The sequence below is a fragment of the Rhinatrema bivittatum genome, chromosome 1, assembly GCF_901001135.1.
Source record: "Rhinatrema bivittatum chromosome 1, aRhiBiv1.1, whole genome shotgun sequence".
NCBI classification, from domain to species: domain Eukaryota; kingdom Metazoa; phylum Chordata; class Amphibia; order Gymnophiona; family Rhinatrematidae; genus Rhinatrema; species Rhinatrema bivittatum.
In genome coordinates this window covers 620,412,003-620,436,086 of record NC_042615.1, presented here as the reverse complement: position 1 = coordinate 620,436,086, position 24,084 = coordinate 620,412,003, and the positions used below count along the sequence as shown (strand labels likewise).

General features: G+C 44.4%; 1 protein-coding gene across 1 annotated transcript in view; it reads right to left on the bottom strand.

Annotated features, from left to right (window-relative positions):
- MCC (MCC regulator of WNT signaling pathway) overlaps positions 1-24,084 on the bottom strand; it is a 702,540-nt gene that overhangs the window by 590,026 nt on the left and 88,430 nt on the right. The window contains exon 3 of the mRNA XM_029571531.1: positions 12,309-12,520. Within this exon, the coding sequence (XP_029427391.1) occupies positions 12,309-12,520 (212 nt within the window). The remainder of the gene's footprint in view (positions 1-12,308; positions 12,521-24,084) is intronic.

The following is a 24,084-nucleotide window of genomic DNA, read 5'->3' as shown; positions in this document are numbered from 1 at the left end:
AAGAAGAGCTTCAACCGCGGCCGATGGGACTCCTCCTCCGCGAGGGCTGAAAATGAAGGAGGTTAGCGTTGGGAGGAGGCTGCTGCTGCCGCGAGTTCCCGGGATGGGGGTGGGGGAGAGAGAGAGTGAATGAGCGAGCAAGCATGTGTGTTTGAGATCCTGTGTGTGTGAGTGAGATTGCATGTATGTGAAAGATTGAGAGCCTGTATATGTGAAAGAGAGTATGTCTGTGATTGAGAGCCTGCCTGTGAGAGAGAGAGCATGAATGTAAGTTTACGATTGGAAACCTGTATGTATAAAGAACCTGAAAGTGGACAAAGCCATGGGGCCTGATGGGATTCATCCAAGGATATTGAGGGAGCTCAGAGATGTTCTGGCGGGTCCGCTGTGTGACCTGTTCAATAGATCCCTAGAAACGGGAGTGGTGCCGAGAGATTGGAGAAGAGCGGTGGTGGTCCCGCTTCACAAGAGTGGGAACAGGGAGGAGGCTGGCAACTACAGGCCGGTTAGCCTCACTTTGGTGGTGGGAAAAGTAATGGAGTCTCTGCTGAAAGAGAGAATAGTGAACTATCTACAGTCCGGAGAATTGATGGACCAGAGGCAACATGGATTCACCAGGGGAAGATCCTGTCAGACAAATCTGATTGACTTTTTTGACTGGGTAACCAAGGAATTGGATCAAGGAAGAGCGCTCGATGTCATATACTTGGATTTCAGCAAAGCTTTTGATACGGTTCCGCACAGGAGACTGGTGAATAAAACGAGAAGCTTGGGAGTGAGTGACAAGGTGGTGACCTGGATTGCAAATTGGTTGACGGACAGAAGACAATGTGTGATGGTAAACGGAACCTTCTCTGAAGAGAGAGCGGTTTTAAGTGGTGTACCGCAAGGATCGGTGTTGGGACCGGTCCTGTTCAATATCTTTGTGAGCGACATTGCGGACGGGATAGAAGGTAAGGTTTGTCTTTTTGCGGATGACACTAAGATCTGCAACAGAGTGGACACGCCGGAAGGAGTGGAGAGAATGAGACGGGATCTAAGGAAACTGGAAGAGTGGTCGAAGATATGGCAGCTGAGATTCAATGCCAAGAAGTGCAAAGTCATGCATATGGGGAGCGGAAATCCGAATGAACTGTATTCGATGGGGGGGGAAAGGCTGACGTGCACGGAGCAGGAGAGGGACCTTGGGGTGATAGTGTCTAATGATATGAAGTCTGCGAAACAATGCGACAAGGCGATAGCAAAAGCCAGAAGAATGCTGGGCTACATAGAGAGAGGAATATCGAGTAAGAAAAGGGAAGTGATTATTCCCTTGTACAGGTCCTTGGTGAGGCCTCACCTGGAGTACTGTGTTCAGTTCTGGAGACCGTATCTACAAAAAGACAAAGACAAGATGGAAGCGGTACAGAGAAGGGCAACCAGGAAGGTGGAGGATCTCCATCGCATGACGTACGAGGAGAGATTGAAGAATCTAAATATGTACACCCTGGAGGAAAGGAGGAGCAGAGGTGATATGATACAGACTTTCAGATACTTGAAAGGTTTTAATGATCCAAAGGCAACAACAAACCTTTACCATAAGAAAAAAATCAGCAGAACCAGGGGTCACGATTTGAAGCTCCAGGGAGGAAGATTCAGAACCAATGTCAGGAAGTATTTCTTCACGGAGAGGGTGGTGGATGCCTGGAATGCCCTTCCGGAGGAAGTGGTGAAGACCAGAACTGTGAAGGACTTCAAAGGGGCGTGGGATAAACACTGTGGATCCATAAAGTCAAGAGGCCGCCAATGAAGAGTGGGTGACTCGCCAGAATGATGGCTACTGCCTGGAGACAATACCCTTATTCAATAAACATACACATGGTTACTGTGACTCCAACATCACTCTAAGCTTCAACAGCAAGAGGAAATGTGGAAAAAAGGATTTGCACTCACAAAGACGGGAGTAGCTGGCTTGTTACGGCGGTTACTACCCCAAACCAAATATCCAAATTACTACCTCCACCTTCCTCTATTCCTGATGCCTTTCAACTAGCTTGATCACTCCATTCTTATACTTCACTTTCAATGCATATCCAGCATAGTTCTCTGCTTCAACAGCAGGGGAAAAGAAAAAACTGTTACTTCACACATCCAGCAGAGCTCTCTGCTTAAACGGCAGGGGAGAAGAAAAAAGGGTTCGCACTCACAAAGCGGGGAGTAGCTGGCTTGTTACGGCGGTTACTACCCCAAACCAAATGTACCTGATACTTCACTCTCGACGCATATCCAGCATGGCTCTCTGCTTCAACGGCATGGGAGAAAGACTGATACATCACGAATTTCCAGCATAGCTCTCTGCTTCAACGGCAGGGGAAAAGAAAAACTGATACTTCACGCATATCCAACATAACTTCAACGGCAGGGAAGAAGAAAAAAGGATTCACACTCACAAAGCGGGGAGTAGCTGGCTTGTTACGGCGGTTACTACCCCAAACCAAATGTGCCTGATACTTCACTTTCGATGCATATCCAGCATAGCTCTCTGCTTCAACGGCAGGGGAGAAGAAAAAAACTGATACCTCACGCATATCCAGCATAGCTCCCTGCTTCAACGGCAGGGGAGAAGATAAACAACCAATAAGGGCTGTATAACATAATCTGGGTAAAAACAAATAAGCATGGGTGTAGCTTGCTTATTGCGGCGGTTACTACCCCTACTACCTCTAACTAATCAAGCTAGATATTTCACTTGGATGCAGCTCCATCACCGCTCTCTACATTAATGGCGGGGATGGAAGGGAATTAGAACCAAGAGCTAAGAGAAACAGATAAGTATGAGAGAAGAAATGAGGGAAGCTTGCTGGGCAGACTGGATGGGCCATTTGGTCTTCTTCTGCCGTCATTTCTATGTTTCTATATGTTTCTATGTTTCTATATAAGTTTGTGATTGAAAACCTGTTTGTGTGAAAGAGTATGTGTGTATGATTGAGATCCTTTGTGTGTGAGAGAGATCATGTGTATGTATGATTAGGAGCCTGTGTGTATAAGTAAGAGCATGTGTGACTGTGTGTGATTGAGAGCTGGTTTAGGTGATGGAGCATGTGAGTATGTGATTGAGAGCCTGTGTGTAAATGAGAGAAAGAGAGGACATGTTTGTAAGCATGTGAATGAGAGTCTGTGTGTGAGAGAAAAAGGCAGCATGTATTTATGTGATTGAAAGCCTGTGTGTGTGTGTAAGCGTGAAAAGATAGACAGCATGTGTGTAAATGTGTAATTAAGAGCCTATATAAGTGAGAGAGAAAAAGCATGTGTATATGTGAGTACTGAGAGCATGTGTGTATAGGTGTGTAATTGAGAGCCAGTGTGAGAGAGAGCGCTGGTATGTGACAGAGAGAGAGAGAGGAGAAAGTTCCAAGCAAACCACCCCTCCTCCTGCTAATTCAGAACAATCTCAGGACACCTGGATATCAAACGTTCCCAGGTATGCAGAGCAAAAAAATTTTTGTATCCTTATTATTTTTCATTACTGGGTCTTTGTGTCTGCTATTTTGAAATATTTTGTTGGTATTTGGAAATTTTTTATATGAGTTTTTAATTATTGGATATTCCACTCATCAGCTGTTTCGAAATATGTTCTTTTTGTTAGTACAGTTTTACTGCTGTTGATTTTATATTTCTTGATTTGTTTTATAAGGATGGGTGATGTTTCTTTTTTCCTTTGTTACACTGCATACAGAGACTCTGGCTTGTTGCAGTTTCCAATTCAGTTTTTTCTGCATGCTTCTAGTTATGCGTTTTGGTCTCTTTATTCTATGTTAGGTGAGGGTCAGCACGTGATTCAGGTGAGGTTTTCTGCTGGCGTGTAGTTTCTGTGTAGGACTCTATAGCAGCCTGACTTGGTCCATTTTCCTAATAGGAGATGTATTGGTGTCTTAAGGCCTGGTGTAATATTTTCAGAGACTTATTGTACTTTAAAAGTGTGATCTTACATAAAATGCACACATTTACTTGTATTTAGTTTTAAACATATTGTATGGCTCTCATGGAATTACATTTTAAAATATGTGGCGTTCATGGTTCTCTCAGCCAAAAAGGTTCCTGACCCCTGGTCTATAGGGTTTGTGTGTGGGAACAGGTGTGTGTGTGTGTGTGTGTGTGTGTGTGTGTGTGAGAATGGAGGAATACTGTATGGAGGGATGTGTAGGAGTGGGTGTGTCTAGGGAGTGTATATTTTGTGTATTGGGTTGTGTATATTTGGAGGGATGTGTGTGTGTGTTTGGGGTTGTGTGTATGGGAGGTATGGGGAGTACGTATATCTGGGATAGTTGTGTGTTAGGTGTGTATTTGCCAGGGGTACAGAGATATGTATTTGTGTGTGTATGAGAAGGATGGGTGTGTGGGTGGGAGGGAAGGATGCATGTGTATGTGTGGTGAGGGCTGTGTATAGCGAGTATATGTATGGGTGTGTATGTGTGTGTGTGTGTGTGTGTGTGAGATGTATGAGATGTGTATGTGTATGAGGAGGATGGGTGTGTGGGTGGGAGGAAAGGAGGGAAGGATGCATGTGTATGTGTAGCGAGGGCTGTGTATAGCGAGGCTATGTATGGGTGTGTATGTATGTGTGTGTGTGTGTGTGTGTGTGATGTATGAGATGGATATGTGTTTGTATGTGTATGAGGAGGATGGGTGTGTGGGAGGGAGGGAAGGATGCATGTGTATGTGTGGTGAGGGCTGTGTATAGCGAGGGTATGTATGGGTGTGTATGTGAGATGTATGAGATGGATATTTGTTTGTATGTGTATGGTGGCTGGTGGAGGTATGTGAGTGTGTGGGTGTTTGAACTTGAAGTTTCTGGGTTTTGAACTCATTGAGAGAGTCCCATTTTCTTCCAGCGAGCCAAATTTGGTGATCTTCTGTCTCTTCCTTACGAGAGAGATTTTGCCCAGATAGACTTACATCATTCTTTCCAACATTTAATATGCTGGAAAGCATAACAATGGAATAATCAGGAGAAAAACTGGCAAAAATTATGAGAAGAATCACAGAAATAATTTAAAATGCTCAAACCCTTGATTTCCATATAACAACTGTTACCGAGGCAGAGCCCTTATCTACAACTGCAAAACAAGTTAAGATAGACATAGGATGCAAAAAACCAACGTGTCATTTGTTACTGGTCGGAAAATCCCCCATGGCAGACTAAGAGTTAAAGCAGCTGCTGTTGCAGTGCACTCAGCTCCAGGCTCCACACACTCACCCCCCATCCTCCTTGAAAGCAAAGATACATTTTCCAGAAGGATGATGAATATAAAAAATAAAAAAGTCCGCTGTTGATGTTTCTGGTTTGAATGTGTACAAGTTTGTTTAAATCATTCAAGAAGAAATTATATTTTTCCAAACAAAACAGAAAAAATAGTCAAGCGCCGGCCCAGTGGCGGAACTGGGCACCGCTGTGTGGAAGGTCTCCAGTTCGGTCCCCAGGTCTGAGCGGTCTGAATCCCGGATCTGCCAGGGCTGGAGGTGCTGCAGAGACAGCTGTTCACAGCCCTCTGGGGGAGAAGGAAGGGGGAGGGAGTCACGGTGCTTGTTAAAGGTGGCGGCCAGATTTAGAGGGTTCCGAGAGGCTCCTGGCCTCAGCACCGCTGCTGAAATAGTGGGAGTGTCTTTTAAAATAAGGGGAAAATCCCCCCTCCCCCGCCCGGGAAGCTGCGAATGAAGGCTCATGGTGCCAGGACCCCAGCCCTGGTTCTGAATGAGCTGAAAGAAAAAAAAAAAAAAAAAGAAGCTCCCCCCTTCCAAAATGAAATACATAAATAACAAAACAAGCAGTACCAGAAAAATTTTAAAAAGGGGGGAGGGGTGCTATATTTATTCTACACCCTGATAGAGTTACTATATAGCTCCGTGTCTCTAGGGAGAAGGTGAGCCGGGCCCGGGTTTATGGACACTGCGTGCATTGTGTTTGTAGTTCCAAATGTATTAACAAAACAGAAGTGACAAGTTCATGATCAGGTGCGAAACCCTGGCTGGTTCAGCCTCTCCCCACACATGGGAAGCTCCATGTGGACCGAGGTCACTTTGGTCACTGTGTCCCAGTTTTCTTCACATCACGGCTCTGGGATGTCCGGTTTTCCAAAGGAAAAGCAATTTTCGGGCCAGGTTGTATGCATTTTGGGGCAAGGCAGGAGGCATTGTCTTATCTTCCCACTTTCCAGTGAGGGAAATCCAATATTACTTCTGGATCCTTTTATCAGAAGCGCTCAGGGTACCATGGATCGCTGGGTTCCTCCTTACACAAACCCCGGTAACACAGAAAAGCAGCTGCATCTACACCAGGAGACCTCCACATTTCAATGAGAAAAAAAAACAGCTAGGAAGCAGGCACCATCCAAACCACAGCCACTACAAGATCCTGGGATCCAGAAAGACAGACAATCTTGACTTGAATGTATACTTTTAAAAAAAAAAAAAAAAAGCATATTAAAATGTCTAAAACGAAAGCAGTGACTTCCAAAAATTATTCTTTTATTGTTTAAAATCTGTGATTTTATGATTTTTGACGTGTAAAATAACAAGGATAACAATTTCCAAGTCTGGCTAGGTGGACTATCCCAGAGTTATGCTCTTGGATTGGCCATTCCTTGCCACCAGAAGAGCACCCCGGTGACCTTCCTTCCTATCTGCGGCTGACAGCAGCTAATTCAACAGCAGCAGCAGCATTCTCAGCCTTAGGAAAACCAGGCTCATCCCGAAACGGAAAGCACCATGTCCGTACGGCAGGGGCACACAACCATCCCTGGACCATGGGGGGGCCGGGGGTTTTAAATGGAGCAAGCCCTGTGCCTCTGCCCGCTCCAGGGTAAAAACGACACTAATCAATGCCAATGCCAATCTGGTCAATGCTGTGCAAATACCGCCTGCGCTCTCATGTATTTATCCCCGCTCCCCCACCCTGCGATCGATCATGTTTTCTGAAATCCAAGATAATGGAAAATATCATCTTTGGGTAGATCTAGATGGAAGATCTGAAGCAGATCTGCTGCCGCCACCCTCTCCCCCCCCTAAAAAAATGTAGCTTTCTGCAAACTGCTTTTTCTGAGATGTGAGCACAGGTGGCAGAACGCAAAGCAATTACCACGTTTCACTGCACAAGTATAAATATATCAACATGTAACTACAATCTGCCTTGAAATATGCCCAAAGGGTCAAAAATGCCTGAACAAAACACGCAGAGAAAGCCAGACAAAGCTTGTCAGAAGCACTCCGCGTGAAGGCGATCCTCCCCTCGTCTCTCCACCCCTGCCACTAGACGAGTTTGAATAAACACAACAACGATGCCAGCTAGATTTCGGGCCTGGCAGACCGTGGTTACCCCAGGAATCGGCTGTGTTCTACCCCTTTGGTGTACTGAGGGCCATCTCCTTCCGTGCTGAGCATGGGCGCTAATATGAGCATCCTTCATGCAAAGAAATAACAAGCAATGAAAAGAAATATATTTATTCCATTAAACTGAGTGCCTGTGAAAAACACTGAATGATTTATGTAGATGATAATCACATATTTGGAGGCGAAATACAGAGAGCACAAATACCATGACTTGGGTTCGAAGGTCAAAGTATTGCCATGGGGCATTGCATCCTTAATACAGAGCAACTCATGGCGGGTACTGCCTACAGCCGCCGTCACCGTCAGGCAGCCTAGGAGCGCAGCCAGGTCCCGTGCAGCATCTGCACGACTAGAGAAAGGCTTTACATAGCTGGGTATCAGGAAGGGCTCTTCCTTCCCCAGCCTGCAGCATCAATGGTTATGTAAGCGCGCTCCCAAGTTCTGGGCTGGTTTGCCTGTCCTCATGGCATCTCCGCTTCCTATCCTCCTCCTTTCTCACCGTGATGCCTGCACATCCTCAGACTACCTCATTTTGACCAGCATGTGCCAGGCAGCAGAGATTATTTTATGACTTTAGCATCACTTCCCAGATCAGCGCTCTACTTAAAAGTCTTTTTCCCAAAGCACTCCCCAGCGCACCTCCTCCCTTCTTTTTCACCCGGGCAATCCTATTCCCCTGCTAGCCTCCTCTCCTAATTGATACGTCAGTGCCCTAATGCAAGGCCCTTAAAGTCCTCCGGTTGGGCATACTGGCTCTTTCCTGTTAATCCATGCATAAGGAGAGTGAATGAAAGATTTACGTTTAAATTTTGATATGTTTGTGTGCAATGTTTTTAAGATAATTGAATTCAGGGAGACCCAGTTTTATAGCACGGTACTTAGGGCTGAGTCTGCTTGTACAAAGGATGCATGGACTACAGGCGTAACTTTAAAAGTGGAATTTCAAGTCCACTTTGAAAACGAGAGGGTTTGTGCGAACCCTTGCACAGGACACATGCACGCAAGTGTCGGTGTTCATGCGTAAGCTTTTGGGCGTGCTTTCGATTTTAAAAAGTTTTGATGGAAATAATTTCCCTGCCCTAACTCCGCCCCCTGGGAATGCCTCTTTCAAGTATGCACAGGAGGACCTGTGAAATTGCTTCCGTACATCCTTTCATGGATACAACCCCCAGGGTGATTTTCAAAAGGGCCATTGGTGTGTGTAAAATGGCGCGTTATGTGCAGGTGTGCTTTTGAAAATTCGCTCCTGAAGGACGGGCGAATGGACAGCAGCTAAGGCTGAAAAATAGACAATTGCATCCAACAAAAAGGAGGTAATGGGGAAAAATGATACAATTTCCCCAAATGCTACAACTCCTGTACAGTTCTGTAAGTGGTGTTCTTGAATAGCGTATGCAACCACTGGTGAATGTGTGCTAATGCCACCAAAAGGAGGGCATTTGAAACTCGGGAACGAAAAACATAAGACAATAACATTTCTGACCATTTTCAATGATGATATCCCAGTCTTCTAAGTATAAACTGTAAAACCTAAACTCATTCTGTTTGGCAGTTAGTCTACTGTTACTAAGTCACAGACACACAGATAGGACAGACCTGATTTCATTATAAAACATTTAGCATGCACTCAATAGTTTTAGCATCTGCTAAAGCCATTTGAGTGTGTGTTAATTGTTGGAACATTTTTTCCCTGCACATTCCCAGTGCTTACTGGTTAGGGCAGTGTGCTGAGAAGCAGGTAAGTCAGACCCCACTGCCGCTCCTTGTGACCTTGGGCAAGTCACTTCACCCTCCATTGCCTCAAGTGCAAACTTAGATTATGAGCCCTCTGGAGACAAGAAAACAGCTTACTGTACCTGAATGTAACTCACCTTGAGCTACCAATGAAAAGGCGTGAGCTAAATAATGTGGTGACATAGGTTTTACAACCCAAAATAGGAAGGGTTCTGAGGAGGGAAGGCGGCTTGGATCAGCCCTCAGGGGATAATTCACAGTCCGAAGGGAAGAATATTCCCCAGAACTGAGGAGAGGGAGGAGTGGGCTCCTCCAGCCATCTGTGAGGGCCAGGACTGGAACATCCAATGGGTTCTTGCAGGAGGGACCTCCAAGGGGAGAGTGGGTGGAGAATTCTGGGGCCCCAGTCGGGTCGGGGAGGCAGATAAAGGGAGCCTGGAACAGGAACAGGAAGAGGAGGAGATGGTGTGCCTTTCCTCAGAAGCACCTCAATCTGAAAAGGAGAAGGCTGGGCTGGCTACAAGGTTTACAGAGGAACTCATGGGGAGCCATTTTGAGGCTAGAGAAACCAAGGCGCTGTGTTGGAATCTCTGTGCTGGGCCGTATTGACCTGGTTTTTCAGACATCCAAAGAAAACTTTTTGAACTGTAGTGGGATAAGAATAATTCAGTCCTTCCTGCCTCTGTTTTCTTTGGCAAGATAAGGTGAAGGAAATCAAGGGCTAATCTCTGGGTATACAGCCCAGTAGGATGGAGGAGAGATCCTGAAAACCCGACTGCTGTAAAGAAAAAGCTCTTAGCCAATGTCTGCATTTTCTGTTGGGTGATTAGAAGTTTGGCTAATGGACTACTGCCCTCTGCTGTCGGCTCGCTATTTGAACACCAGTAAGGATGCTTTCACCACAGCGACTTGAACTGCGTTAATTAAGTATATGGTTTAGTGTCTGAAGGAGATTAGGACTTCATGAAAAAAGAAAAACCAAATGCTGCAGGATATGTTAAGAACCGCAAGAAGAAAAGCTACCGCTGAAAATTAACATGAATCTGTAGAGTCAAACGGAGGAGAATGGAGCATCCTGTTTGCCATGAAAGGGCTTGTGGGTGCCCCTCTGAGCACCTTTCATTCTGCAGAAGGTGCAGACAGCATGTGCGCTCCATGATAAAATGACGGCATGTGCAGCTGAGAGGAACAGACACATAAGCTGATAAATGCCTGGCACCAAATACTACTAAATACCAAGCAACAAACTTGATAAATGCCTGGGGCAGCGGGTATGCAGTCCGAGCTGAAAGAAAGGTTGAATAATACACATCAGTGCCAACTGGGTTCTGCTACACACTGAAAGAGAAGGGGAGTATTTCCACCAAAGTATGCATTTCTTAGTGAAATATCTGCATTTATTTATTTTATGCTCCAGCAGTCAGCAAGGAGGCTGCAGTAGGCACTACATACAGGCAGAGATATCTGCCCGCCTGTTAACCGGTCAATGCAGCTCCGCCGCCTCCCAGTGCACAGCCTCCCCACCCCTAGAACTGAAGAGGTTATCCCAATTCACATCCAACATCTAAAAGCCAAGTGTGTGACACATGCCGGAAACCCAACACAGAGTCCAATGGCCGTACCATAATGGCTACTGTGTGACTGACAGTCATCGTCCCAGGACAGAGGGAGCACTGTGCCAAGAGAATGAGAGGAGTGGTGGAGAGGCTTAAGGGATGAGAATGCACCCCTCCTCTGACTGGCCAACTTTTGCTTTCAAAGAAAAGTCACCGGGAAATCTCCAGGTAGCTCTCAAAACGTTAGATATCCCCTTGGTTTCTGACATTAAACATTGTATGTATTTTTATGATATTACTATTAAATTAAGTCATATAGGAGCTAGAAGATAATCGATTGTGCAAGTTACCTTTGTTGTTTTCGTAATTGTTTTTAACGTCGTTCCTATTAACTTGTTTTTGTTAATTCGTTGATAATTTAATGTTTTTCAGCCCCTGATGCAGCTCCACCCCCGGGTGAAACTCTGCCCCAAGTCGGGCATATTTTATCCCAATCTGTGAATCTATACAACGTTTTAATAAATAAAGGAATCCTAACAACTAAGGTGATTGGTCAACTCCTGTTTTGTTTGCTTCCAGGGATGGCGTTGCCGTGCGCAGGACTGGTGAGAGGAGCGGGAGACCAGCAAGGCAAGCAATTCTGCCCAGCCAAACACACAAGTGGCAACCCTGAATGACACCAGGAAAAGGGGCTGTGGCTTTTCTTTGCTCCCCTCTCTTCTTGTTCCTTGCACAGCATAAGAAGTGAGGGGCTGGAACAGAGCAGAGCAGTTTCTCTTCGCTCTATGCCATCCAGCCTCACTTCTCCACTCCCGTTCTCTGCACTGGGAGGGGAGGGGCTGCAGCAGGAAGCAGAAGGCTTTTTTCTCTGTTGAGTGAAATTCAGCATGGCTGTGAGGCAGAAAATCAAAATCTTCAGCTGACCTGCTATCCTTCTAGGCACTCACTTATTGGCAAATCCAGGCCTGCCAGGGCCCACTGCGGAGGTTTTAAAACCAGAATTATTAAGATCGCAAAGAAATGGTAGCATGTCAACAAAAAAATCCTTATTAATAATAATAATAATAATAATAATAATAAATGATAAAGATTTTGGTTTGACATTTTAAAAAAAACATCTGCTTCATTGCTCTTTACGAAACCAAAAGAAGTATGAATATCAATCAACCACATTCATCCTGAGTAGTTGCAATGAGTGGGAAATGCCCATGCTCTTATTTTTCAAAATGCCTCTCCCAGCAGTGTGCTGGCACATGGCTAGGACAGGCGAAAGAGTAATCCTGATGTTTCAGGGAAAATTTCCTGCCTTCCTCCGCTGTGAAATCTAGCCATTAACCATTATTTCTCGGTCCTATGCTGCCAAGCTTTCCCCCAAATGAGATGCGCTGTGTTAATTAGACCTGCACCACTTAAAAGTTTTATCTAAAGAGCCCCTTGGGAGCCCACCAAGACTTCTGGCTGCATGCAAGGCCAGCGTAATAAGGCCCGTGCTATGTATGTGCTCCTCATTAGTCACAATTTAGTGATGATACTGAGAGACATAATATTACAGCAGCTCAGTGTCTCCCTTGGCGATGACTGCTCAAAGTTTTAATGGAGTTGTTCCCACTGAAAAATTAAAATATTCACCATTAAATTGGGACATGTACTTACAGTGTTGGCTAATTCTAAATAGCTTCCTCCCACCGTGCTGGTGAGGCTGGAGGCCTGCGTCAGCAGCCTTTGTAGGGCTGCCTGTTGGTTGTGTGGGTTTGCTCTGTGCTCCAGTATCTTCTGCAGGGTGGACTGGCTCCGTATGCTGGGACTTGGAAGGTCTCGAGCTCCAGGGTCATATTCCCCGCTCTCTCGCACTCCAGAGAAGGCACCTGGCGCACACATAAAAAAAAAAAAAAAACAAAAACAAAAATAGGTCTCCAGTTTCATCGGGTTTCTTATGCCATGGCCCCTCAGTTATCTGCTCCCTTACTTACTTTGTAGTAACTCTTCTACATACTCATGCTCTACCTTCACTTTTGCACCAGCTGCTACAAAATACTCTACAATCTGTCATCATCTGCTTTTGATTTTCTACTCATGGCTAACCAAAAGCGAGATCAGTTGCTATGTGCTTTTCACAAATGCAGGGTTGGAACAAGTGTATTAGGTGCCCTAGGCAAATCTTACAGCCTTGTATCCCCAGCCCCGCCCTTTCCACACACAATTAAAAATTAACACATTTGTAATAACACTATTCACATGAAAAAGGACATTCAAAGTACATTCTTCTGAGGTATAAATATCACTTAAAAGAGCATGTACATTATATTATGGAGACTCCACTCAGATGTCCCTAGATCAGGCCATTGGTTAGGGAACTGAGGAAGGAGAATATTAGAGATGTGCAGGGAAAAAAATTGTTTCATTTTTTAAAATTTTTTTCATTTTGGGGTATTTTTTCTCCTGGGTATGGTTTTGTTTAATGTTTATTTTATTGCTGTCCTTTTCAGAAATGAAATAAACATACCCCCCCCCCCCCCCCCACACACACACACAAAAGCAAAAAACAAAAATAAAAGAAATGGGGCATCCATGAGAAGGCCCATTGGTGTGGCCTAGTCCTGTCACTGAGGCCTGGCCCGAGTCCATATCCCATCACCCAGGCCTAGGCTTGGTCCCATCATCAAGGCCTAGCCCAAAGTCAGGGCTCCCTGAAGCCCAGGCCAGGACCCAATGCTGGATACCGTCGCTGAGGCCAGCCCAGGCCTAGGCCTAGGCCTAGGCCTAGGCCCAGTGCTGAGGCCTGGCTCAGAGGTCAGGTCTCATCTGTGAGACCCAGACCTGATGCCAGGGTCTGGCTCAGAGTCTGGGGTCCATCATCTCAACCTCAGCCCAGGCCCAGGCCTAGAAATATAGGACTAGATCTCTGCATATCCTCTTCTTATGTTCTCTTAAATCCAACTTCTTCAAATGATGACCTCCTCTTGGAGGACGCAATGGAGTAATGTCAATCTGGCACGTTCATCCTGAACAGAGGGTGCCAATTTTTTTTAAAACTGTTTATTTAAGAAATCAGGTAACATGCAGAGCCAGGAAAAGAAGAGAAACATCAGGTGCAGGATTACAAAACAATCCAATCCACAAATCATGGAGTCTCCAAAATCAACTTAAAAAACAAGATACAAAATAATAATAACAGTCACATTCATGCAATTATCACATTATACAGTCATATGAACATATACCCAACATGGCTTCCAAATCTGATCATATTTATCTATATAGTTCCTTTGAGAGTACAGGAAATCATCTCAATTCAAGCAATCTGCAGGGTGCAACCACAGGTGCTTGTTTCCAGAACAGAGCAATGGTAAATGTAGCTGCGGGCACACACTGAGAGACAAGCAATTTAACTTTCTTTAATAAAAAGAATCCCCAATGTCTCCCCAAACCCCCAACAAACAGAAGGTAGGAAAAAGCAATACATCCTGTTTAGTCATGTCCCCAACTTCTTTCTCTATTTCCATCCAAAACTGATGGACCATGGGACACAGCCACCACAACGCACAATAAAGCTCTGGAATTTGTTGCCAGAGGATGTGGTTAGTGCAGTTAGTGTCGCTGGGTTCAAAAAAGGTTTGGATAAGTTCTTGGAGGAAAAGTCCATTAACTGCTATTAATCAAGTTTACTTAGGGAACAGCCACTGCTATTAATTGCATCAGTAGCGCGGGATCTTCTTAGTGTTTGGGTAATTGCCAGGTTCTTGTGGCCTGGTTTGGCCTCTGTTGGAAACAGGATGCTGGGCTTCATGGACCCTTGGTCTGACCCAGCATGGCAATTTCTTATGTTCTTATGCTCTAATGTGTGTCCCTTGAAGCTCATAACCTCGCCAACATAATGGAGAGGAAGCCCTAGAAAATTTAGTATAAAAAAGTGGGTATCTAAGTATGATGCAAGAAGCGAACCATTGATTCTACCTGTTTGGCACATATGGGGACTGAATGGGCAAGAGAGATCTGCAACTCAGCATTCCATTTATCAATAAAGGCCTTAACAGAATCACCTGTAATTACCAACTTTTATAAATGAATGACAAAGCTTTTCCCTTAACCCTTTAGTCACACAAAAATCTGTCAACTGAATTTGAGTATCTGGGCACCCTGTGCCTCTGACTCTCTCCAAAGCCTCCCTCATTTGTAAGTAAAAATGATGCGCCTCTGGATCTATACTAAATTGATCTGTCAAGTCCGCAAACAGCCCATCTGTCCCTCCTCTCCACATTTGCCACACAAGTCACCCACAAAAGTCATAGACTACCCATACCTGGAAAAAATAGGGAATCTTAGGATTTTTGGCCAGTGGTGAAATTGGCAAGGGTCTCTTCCTCTATCTTTAAAAAATGACGACATACTTTCTTCCAGATGCTCACCATATGTGACAAAATGAAACTACTTTTGAGAAGCCATCTAATAGCCAAGGAGGTACTGGGCATCATCAATACCAAAGGTAGATCAAATCAGTCAATTTGGACCCTCTCCAACTCAAGCCACACCTCAGAGGGATCCACACTGAGCTCCTCCCTTACACAGGTAATAAATTTAAATATCAGGTAGCCTCAATTCTCCCTGCCATTTTGGCCTATACAGTGTAGCCATGCTGATGCAGGCTACCCATTACGCCAAATAAAACTATGCATCAGATTTTCAGAGAGACAAAGAGACTGCGGGACTCTGCAGGGAACATGTTGAAAAAGATACAACAATCTGGACAAAATGCAATTTTGAGCAAGTTAATATGTCCTGCTCATGAAATAAACAGCTCCATCCAAATCCTTCAGGTCTTTCCTTATTTTAGCTCAGGTAGAAAATCAAGCTTATACAACTCACTGAATTTAACAGATAACTAAAACCCATTGTCACCTGTTTCAGAGAAGCCAAACATCTGGGAATATAGACCTTATCAATAATAGGTAGCAAGTTAGACTTCTCATAGTTAATCCAGTATCCTGACACTGCACCATATTCCTACAGCAGTGATATCAGTCTCGGGCTAGAATCATCCAAGTGGGACATATAAAGTAAAATACCATCAGCATACAAAGAAATTTTATGCTCAGTACTTTCTACTTTAAGCCCTGAAATCCATTTATAGTCCCTGATGGCTTGTGCAATCTATGACTAAATTAAACAACAAAGGAAAAAGGGGACAGCCCTTTCTAATACCATTATGAATCAAGAACCTTGAGGTAAAATGTAATTAACATGTACAACAGCCCTAGGAGAACTCTTCAGGGAAACCAACATTTCCGAAGCATCCAAACAAAAAGGGACACTGTATTCTGCCAAAGGCCTTGTTAGCATCTAATAAAATAACTGTTCTTGATACCTTATGCACCCTGAAGATATGCAACAAATTAAACAGTCTCAGGCCGATACAGTATGGCTGTGCTAAAAAAGCTCATCCATTTTCGGTGCCTGCTCTTTGAATATGTGCTCAGCCCCCTCTCCTAGGCGTGCGATACAGAATGCAAATGAGGGGTCATGCTAAAAAGAGGTGCTAGGGACAATTGCGTGCCTCTAGCACCTCCTTGGCCTGGGAGAGGGGGCTGTCAGCAGGTTTGGAAAATGGAGGCTTGTAAAATTGAGCGTCTGTTTTCCTAACCTGACCTGCTGGCATATTTTTAAAAAAAATGTTTTTTAAAATCTTTTTTTTTATTACCTTTTGGTTCCTCCAAAGCTATGATATTAAGTTGGAGGATGTACAGAAAAGCAGTATTTTGTGCGGATCGGCTGCACATGTTTTTCCTGTATCCCGGGCGAATGACTAATAGCTTCATCAACATGCATTTGCATGTGATGAGCGCTATTAGTTTCAGGGGGATTTGGATGCGCGTTGTGGACGCACTAAACCCCTTATTGAATAAAGGGTTGTGGACGTGCGTCCAAACCAGGTTAAAAAGAGCTCTCAGCTGTTCTTACAGGCCGATTTCGCTAATAAATATTGACCTGAAAATCCTGGCAAAAATTCTGGCGACCCGGCTAAACAGCTTTATAGCCCAGATCATACACACAGATCAGGCGGGTTTTATACCAGGTCGCCAGGCTAGTGATAATGTTCATAAGATCCTAGACGTAATTTGTTGGGTCAAAAAACACAACATTCTTACGATGGCTCTCTCGGTTGACGCCGAAAAGGCCTTTGATATGGTATACTGGCCATATCTTTTTGCCCTTCTCAAGAAGCTAAATTTTGGAGATAACTTTGTTCAATGGGTTCAACAGCTCTATACTGATCCACTTGCTTGTATCAAGATAAATGGTGGATATTCTCCCTCTTTTCCAGATCGGCGGGGCACTCGGCAGGGTTGTCCTTTGTCGCCGCTTTTGTTTGCGATATTTTTGGAGCCCTTTGCTAATATGGTAAGGCACAATCCAAACATTCAGGGAATAGAAGTAAAACAATTTGCCTCAAAATTGTCACTTTTTGTGGACGATATTCTCTTACTGGTGACTGAACCCGAATCCACTCTTCCACATCTGTCCGCAGCCTTGGAAGCCTTTAGTAAGATCTCAGGATTCCGACTCAATTGGGAAAAGTCTGAGATTCTCAATGTTAACATTCCTCCTGATATAGAGGCCTCCCTTAAACTGCGGTTTCGATTTAAATGGGCTGCACATAAATTAAACTACCTAGGGGTCTATATTAGCACAACACAGGACCTCTTCCTCTTAAATTATGAGAATCTGTGGTCTAAGATAACTCAAGAGCTGGAAGAATGGAACAGATATAGGATCTCATGGATAGGTCGAATAGCTGCGGTAAAAATTACAGTCCTCCCTAAATTGCTTTATCTATTTCAGACATTACCTATCGACATCCCCCGTATGCGTCTAGCCCAATGGCAGAAGAGATTGCTGACTTATATCTGGGGAGGTAAACGACCATGTATTGCACGTCACATTCTCTATAAATCTAAACTACAGGGTGGATTGGGAGTTCCCGATCTAGAGAGATATTTTTTGGCGGCTCAGTTCAAAATGCTTATAGAATGGCATCGCAAAAATCTGCAGAAACCTTGGGTGCATTTTAGTCAGCAGCTTATGGGTGAGATCCCTTTACCCAGTATACTATGGCAGCCTAAGCAAACATGGATTATTAAACTAGACGACCTTCTTCCCCCTACCATGGTGTTACCACTCCATATCTGGCTTGCTAGAAAACACGTACTGTTGGGCATTCGAGAATATCATTTAAATACTTATCTATACAATCTGGACAATTTTCTCAGTGGAAGGGAGTGGGCAGTGGAGTGCCTCAGGGATCTGTATTGGGACCCTTACTTTTCAATATATTTATAAATGATCTGGAAAGAAATACGACGAGTGAGATAATCAAATTTGCAGATGATACAAAATTGTTCAGAGTAGTTAAATCACAAGCAGATTGTGATAAATTGCAGGAAGACCTTGTAAGAATGGAAAGTTGGGCATCAAAATGGCAGATGAAATTTAATGTGGATAAGTGCAAGGTGATGCATATAGGAAAAAATAACCAATGCTACAGTTACACAATGGTAGGTTCCATATTAGGTGCTACAACCCAAGAAAGAGATCTAGGCGTCATAGTGGATAACACATTGAAATCATTGGTTCAGTGTGCTGTGGCTGTCAAAAAAGCAAACAGAATGTTGGGAATTATTAGAAAGGGAATGGTGAATAAAACAGAAAATGTCATAATGCCTCTGTATCGCTCCATGTTGAGACCGCACCTTGAATACTGTGTACAATTCTGGTCACCGCATCTCAAAAAAGATATAATTGTGATGGAGAAGGTACAGAGAAGGTCTACCAAAATGATAAGGGGAATGGAACAGCTCCCCTATGAGGAAAGACTAAAGAGGTTAGGTCTTTTCAGCTTGGAGAAGAGACAGCTGAGGGGGAATATGATAGAGGTGTTTAAAATCATGAGAGGTCTAGAACGGGTAGATGTGAATCAGTTATTTACCTTTTGGATAATAGAAAGACTAGGGGGCACGCCATGAAGTTAGCGTGTGGCACATTTAAAACTAATCAGAGAAAGTTCTTTTTTACTCAACGCATAATTAAACTCTGGAATTTGTTGCCAGAGGATGTGTTTAGTGCAGTTAGTATAGCTGTGTTTAAAAAAGGATTGGATAAGTTCTTGGAGGAGAAGTCCATTATCTGCTATTAAGTTCACTTAGGGGCAGATTTAAAAAACTTGCGCGAGCGCGTACTTTTGTTCGCGCAGCAGGCGCAAACAAAAGTACGCTGGATTTTATAAGATACGCGCGTAGCCGCGCATATCTTATAAAATCCGGGGTCGGCGCATGCAAGGGGGTGCACATTTGTGCAACCTGCGCGCGCCGAGCCCAGCACGCGCTGCCTGTTCCCTCCGAGGCCGCTCCGATTTCGGAGCGGCCTCTGAGGGAACTTTCTTTCGCCCTCCCCCCACCTTCCCCTCCCTTCCCCTACCTAACCCACCCCCCCGGCCCTATCTAAACCCCCCCCTTACCGCAGGTGTAACTTTGTGCGGGTCAGCCGGCTGCCCCGCTCCGTGGTCCGGTCCCGGGGGCTGTTCCGGAGGCCGCGGCCACGCCCCCGGAACGCCCCCGGGCCGAAACCAGGCCCACGTCGCCGCCCCCGAAATGCCGCGCCCCGCCCCCAAACGCCGCATCATCCCGACACGCCCCCCGACACGACCCCGACAGGAAGCCCCGGGACTTACGCGCGTCCTGGGGCTTTACGTGCGCCGGCAGCCTATGCAAAATAGGCGCGCCGGCGCGCGAGGGCCCTGCGCGTGTAAATCGGAAGGATTTATGCGCGCGGGCCTTTGAAAATCCGCCCCTTAGAGAATAGCCACTGCTATTACTAGCAACGGTAACATGGAATAGACTTAGATTTTGGGTACTTGCCAGGTTCTTATGGCCTGGATTGGCCACTATTGGAAACAGGATGCTGGGCTTGATGGACCCTTGGTCTGACCCAGTATGGCATGTTCTTATGTTCTTATGCGCCAACAATCATTTCTCCCTGGGCTATTGGTCACATTTTTCCCATAAATGGCTGCAATGTGGGATTTACTTATGGAGTCATCTATGGGGGGGGGGGGGTCTCATCAAATTTTCAGATCTCCAACTTAAATACGATTTGGAAGGTTCTGATTTATTTTTGTATTTACAATTAAGACATTTTGCTTCCAGTGTACAGCTTCAAGACCATTTCCAATAAGGTCAGTCAGAGTTCAAGAAACTTTGTTGCTCAGCGGATAATACCACTAAATTGCTTTCGATGCTGTATTCTATGTTGGGTAAGGTTCCATTCACGAAGCCAAATTATGTGTTAGATTGGGAAAAAGATCTGAAATTATCTCTATCACAGCGAGAATGGGAAATCATCTTTATGGATACAGGTAAAGGGCTGATTGCTTCATCTATGATTGAAAATTCCTTAAAACTGTTAATGAGATGGCACTATTGCCCGACATGTTTGCACCGTATGTTGCCAAGTGTTTCTGATAAGTGCTGGAAGAGTTGTCATAATGTTGGTAGTTTTATTCATATCTGGTGGGACTGTCCTTTACTTCAGACTTTATGGACTTCCATAGAAACTTGGATTCATCAACTCTGCGGGGTTCAGATGAAGATTTTACCTCAGCATGCCCTATTAGGAATGCCATTAATTCCAGGTAAAAACAGCTCCTATACTCTGGTTAACTTCATTTTTGCCATCACCAGGATTGAAATAGCAAAAAATTGGAAATCTTCACAGATCCCTACTTTAGCAGCAATCCAAAACAGACTCACAACTGTATACAGACTGGCGGAAATCACAGCACATATTAAAAAGAGTTATGGACGATTTCAAGCCATATGGCATCCTTACGGCAAATGGAAGGAGGGGCTATGTGGCACAGTTGGAAATTGAGCAGGACAACCTATACTGCTGAGTTAACGGCAATTTTCTAAGTTGGCATTCTTTCATAACATTCATCCATTCAATATTTCTTTGTTTCACTATTATTACTATGTATTAATACTCACTATACATTCAATACTACATTGAGTGAAGGAGGGGGGAAGGTTCTACGGGGTTTTCTATATTATAAATTTTGTTATTGTTTTAGGCATAATGAGGCTCAGATTTATCGTACAATGACAGTATCGGATATTATTATTATATTTTATTATTATGCATTATGTGTTCTTTCGGTCTCCAGTGCTTGTGTCTTCTTAACAGGTGATGCTGTCAGTCTCTCATATGCCTAGAGTTCTCGTAATATGTCAATGTACAAGACTATCGTATGTTTGATAATGTTTATACTTTGGAGCATGTTCTATATTACATCTTACATATGTCTAGTTGTGCTTAAACAATCAATAAAATCATTTCAATTAAAAAAAAAGAGCTCTCAGCTGAACACATTTTACAGTATTGGCCTGTCTGTGTATTATTTACACACTAATGATCTTTAATGAATCCTGTTTGATCAGGATGAATGAGCATGAGTATAAGAAGTTCCAACTCCAACTGCAATATCTTAGCTAGTATCTTGATATCTGAAATCAGCAAAGAAATTGACCGGTTTTCCCCCCAACCTTAGCATCATCACCCACCTTTTTATGAATAAGTAAAACACAGGCTTCATTAAGTTCAGCAACCAAGGCTGGCGATTCCCACAAATAATTAAAAAAAGATAAACCAAAAGGGGCACAAAATCATTCATGTATTTCTTGTATAATTCAATATAATAGCCGTCATGACCAGGACGTTTACTGGCTGGCAAGACACAAATATGCCTTCTAAGTTCAAGTTCTGTAACAGGCCCTCAGCAGCCACCAGATCAAGACATGGCAAGTCCACTTCACCCAGAGAAGCAGCCACCATATCAGCATCCCCCTGCCCTGATTCCATATACAACTGCTCATTATGGGGTAGATTTTAAAAGCCCTGCGCGCCGGCGTGCTTATTTTGCATAGGCCGCTGGCGTACGCAAAGCCCTGGGACGCGCGTAAGTCCCGGGGCTTTGCTTGGGGGGGCGTGTCGGGGGCAGGGCCGAGTCCAGAGGAGTGACGCGTGTGCATGCGCGTATTTTTTTAAAATCTGCCCCTATATGATCTAACAATCTCGCCCATCTTTCTAGTAAAACCACCCTTCTTGTCTGTGCAATATGGGATAGATTTTATAAAAGTACGCTCGCGCGTACTTTTGTTCGCGCAACAGGCGCTAACAAAAGTACGCCGGATTTTAATAGATACGCGCATAGCTGCACATATCCATTAAAATCCAGGGTCGGCGCGCATAAGGCTGCCCAAAATCGGCAGCCTGCGCGCGCCGAGCCACGCAGCCTGCCTCCGTTCCCTCCGAGGCCGCTCCGAAATCGGAGCAGCCTCAGAGGGAACTTTCCTTCTACCCCCCAGCCCTATCTAAACCCCCCTACCTTTGTTTTAAAAGTTTCGCCTGCCAGAGGCAGGGGTATCTTACACGCGCCGGGCAGCTGGCCGGCGCGCGATTCCCTGGCCCGGGACCTGTTTCGGAGGCCTCGGCCACCCCCCGAAACACCCCCAGGCCGGAACCATGCCCGTGGCCCCACCCCCGAATGACGCGCCGCCGCAACTCCCCCCCCCGACACGCCCCGATAACCCCCCCCCAGGAAAGCCCCGGGACTTACGTGCGTCCCGGGGCTTGCGCGTGCCGCCGAGCCTATTCGACATAGGCTCGGTGCGCGCAGGGGAAACTTGGGGCAGGTTTTCGGGGGGGGGGGGGGGGGGTATGCGCGTAAGCCTTTTAAAATCTGCCCCTGTGTGTATTATAGTTTTTGCCCTTCTCTTTCTCACAGTCCTAGCCAAGAGTGCACCAGACCTGTTGCCATGTTTTATAATATTTCTGCTGCGTATGTCTCAAGGCAAGTCCTATTTTATTATTTTGAAAGAGCCTGAGTTTCTCTCTCATCTTAGTAAATTGCTGATATAACATAAGAAGAAGGGTTTCAGTTAGGTTTTTTTTTTCAAGGTTCACATTTTGTTTTTTCTACACTTTGCTGTTCCTCTAAATGCACCCTTTTTATGTGACTGGCGTAAGTAATTATTTTACTTCTCAGCACTTTCTTAACCATTCTCCACCTCTAAGCAGGACCGTACACATTCACATCATGATGGCTATTAAAATTATTCATCTCATCTGATATCAGTTTAAGAAACTCCTCCCTCCCTAACAAAGACAGATTCAGTTTTGGATGGTGGTCTTGAAAGCCGACAGGACAAAATATCACACTGTCTTATACTGGATAAGAATTTATCAGAGTACATGAAATAATCAATACAACTATACGTATTATGTCAAGGGAAGAAAAAGGTATATCAGATGGATTCCTTTCCTTCCAGATAACAACTAAATAATATATTTGGATAATAGAAGTTAATGCCCCTGGCACCCTCTGGTGGCTAGAGGAACCCGATCTATCCTTATAAGAGTCCAGGCAGATATTCCAATCCCCATCAAACACTACATGGATGCTCTCAAACGCCCCCAGTCGATTGGACAACTCAGCAAAAAAAATCACTCTGAGCATAGTTCAGACCATAAATGTTTATCAATACCACTTCCATGTGCAAAATCACATATCTACCATCTCCATCCACTTTACACTTAAGTACTGTAGGAAATATCTGGTGTAGATAATGTTATAGTAGATTATCAGATTTAACCAATAACCTTAAGATATGAATTCATTAGTTTTAGGGAGCAGTTAAAAACACTTTTATGAGATTGTCAATTAATTTATTAGCAGCATAAGTAAAAACAGTTTAAAACAATACAATTATTTATTTTCTTTCTTTGGTTTCAGTTTAGTTTGTTACAGTTTTACAGTGTAAGCACTGTCATGTAAGATAATCAGAGTTTATAAGTGTTATCTCCAAGCTCATCTAAATTGGCCCATCTGAAAGGTAATTAAGCCAGTGTTCTCACCCTCCAAGGTACTGCAGAAGTCCAGGGATCTGTCTTGACACCACAGGGTAATCCAGAGAAGCACCTTTTGGTAGATAAAACCCCAAAGGTCTCACAGATGTCTCTGTGAGATATGACAGCAGGAAAAGGGTAACTTTACTAACTTATCAAAGTCTTTCAAGGGTGTTGGCAAGAACAGGTCTTTCTCAATTACAGAGCAGACTGCACTGAGTACCTGAAACTCAGTTTAGCTTGCAGGTTTACTGCAATAAGTTGTGTTAATAAAGCTCTCTTGGCAGAGCTTGGGAAATTTGTGCCACAGGGAAAAGCCCCGTCCAAGTCCATCTGGGTAACTCAGAGTTCCTTTTCTCTGAGTCAAACCTCATTGAATAATTAGTTCCATAGGCTTCAACATTGATCTGGATTGGAAATTGCCACCTCCTATAGACACAGGAGGTGGCAATATGCAAATGTTGTCATCTAGGTC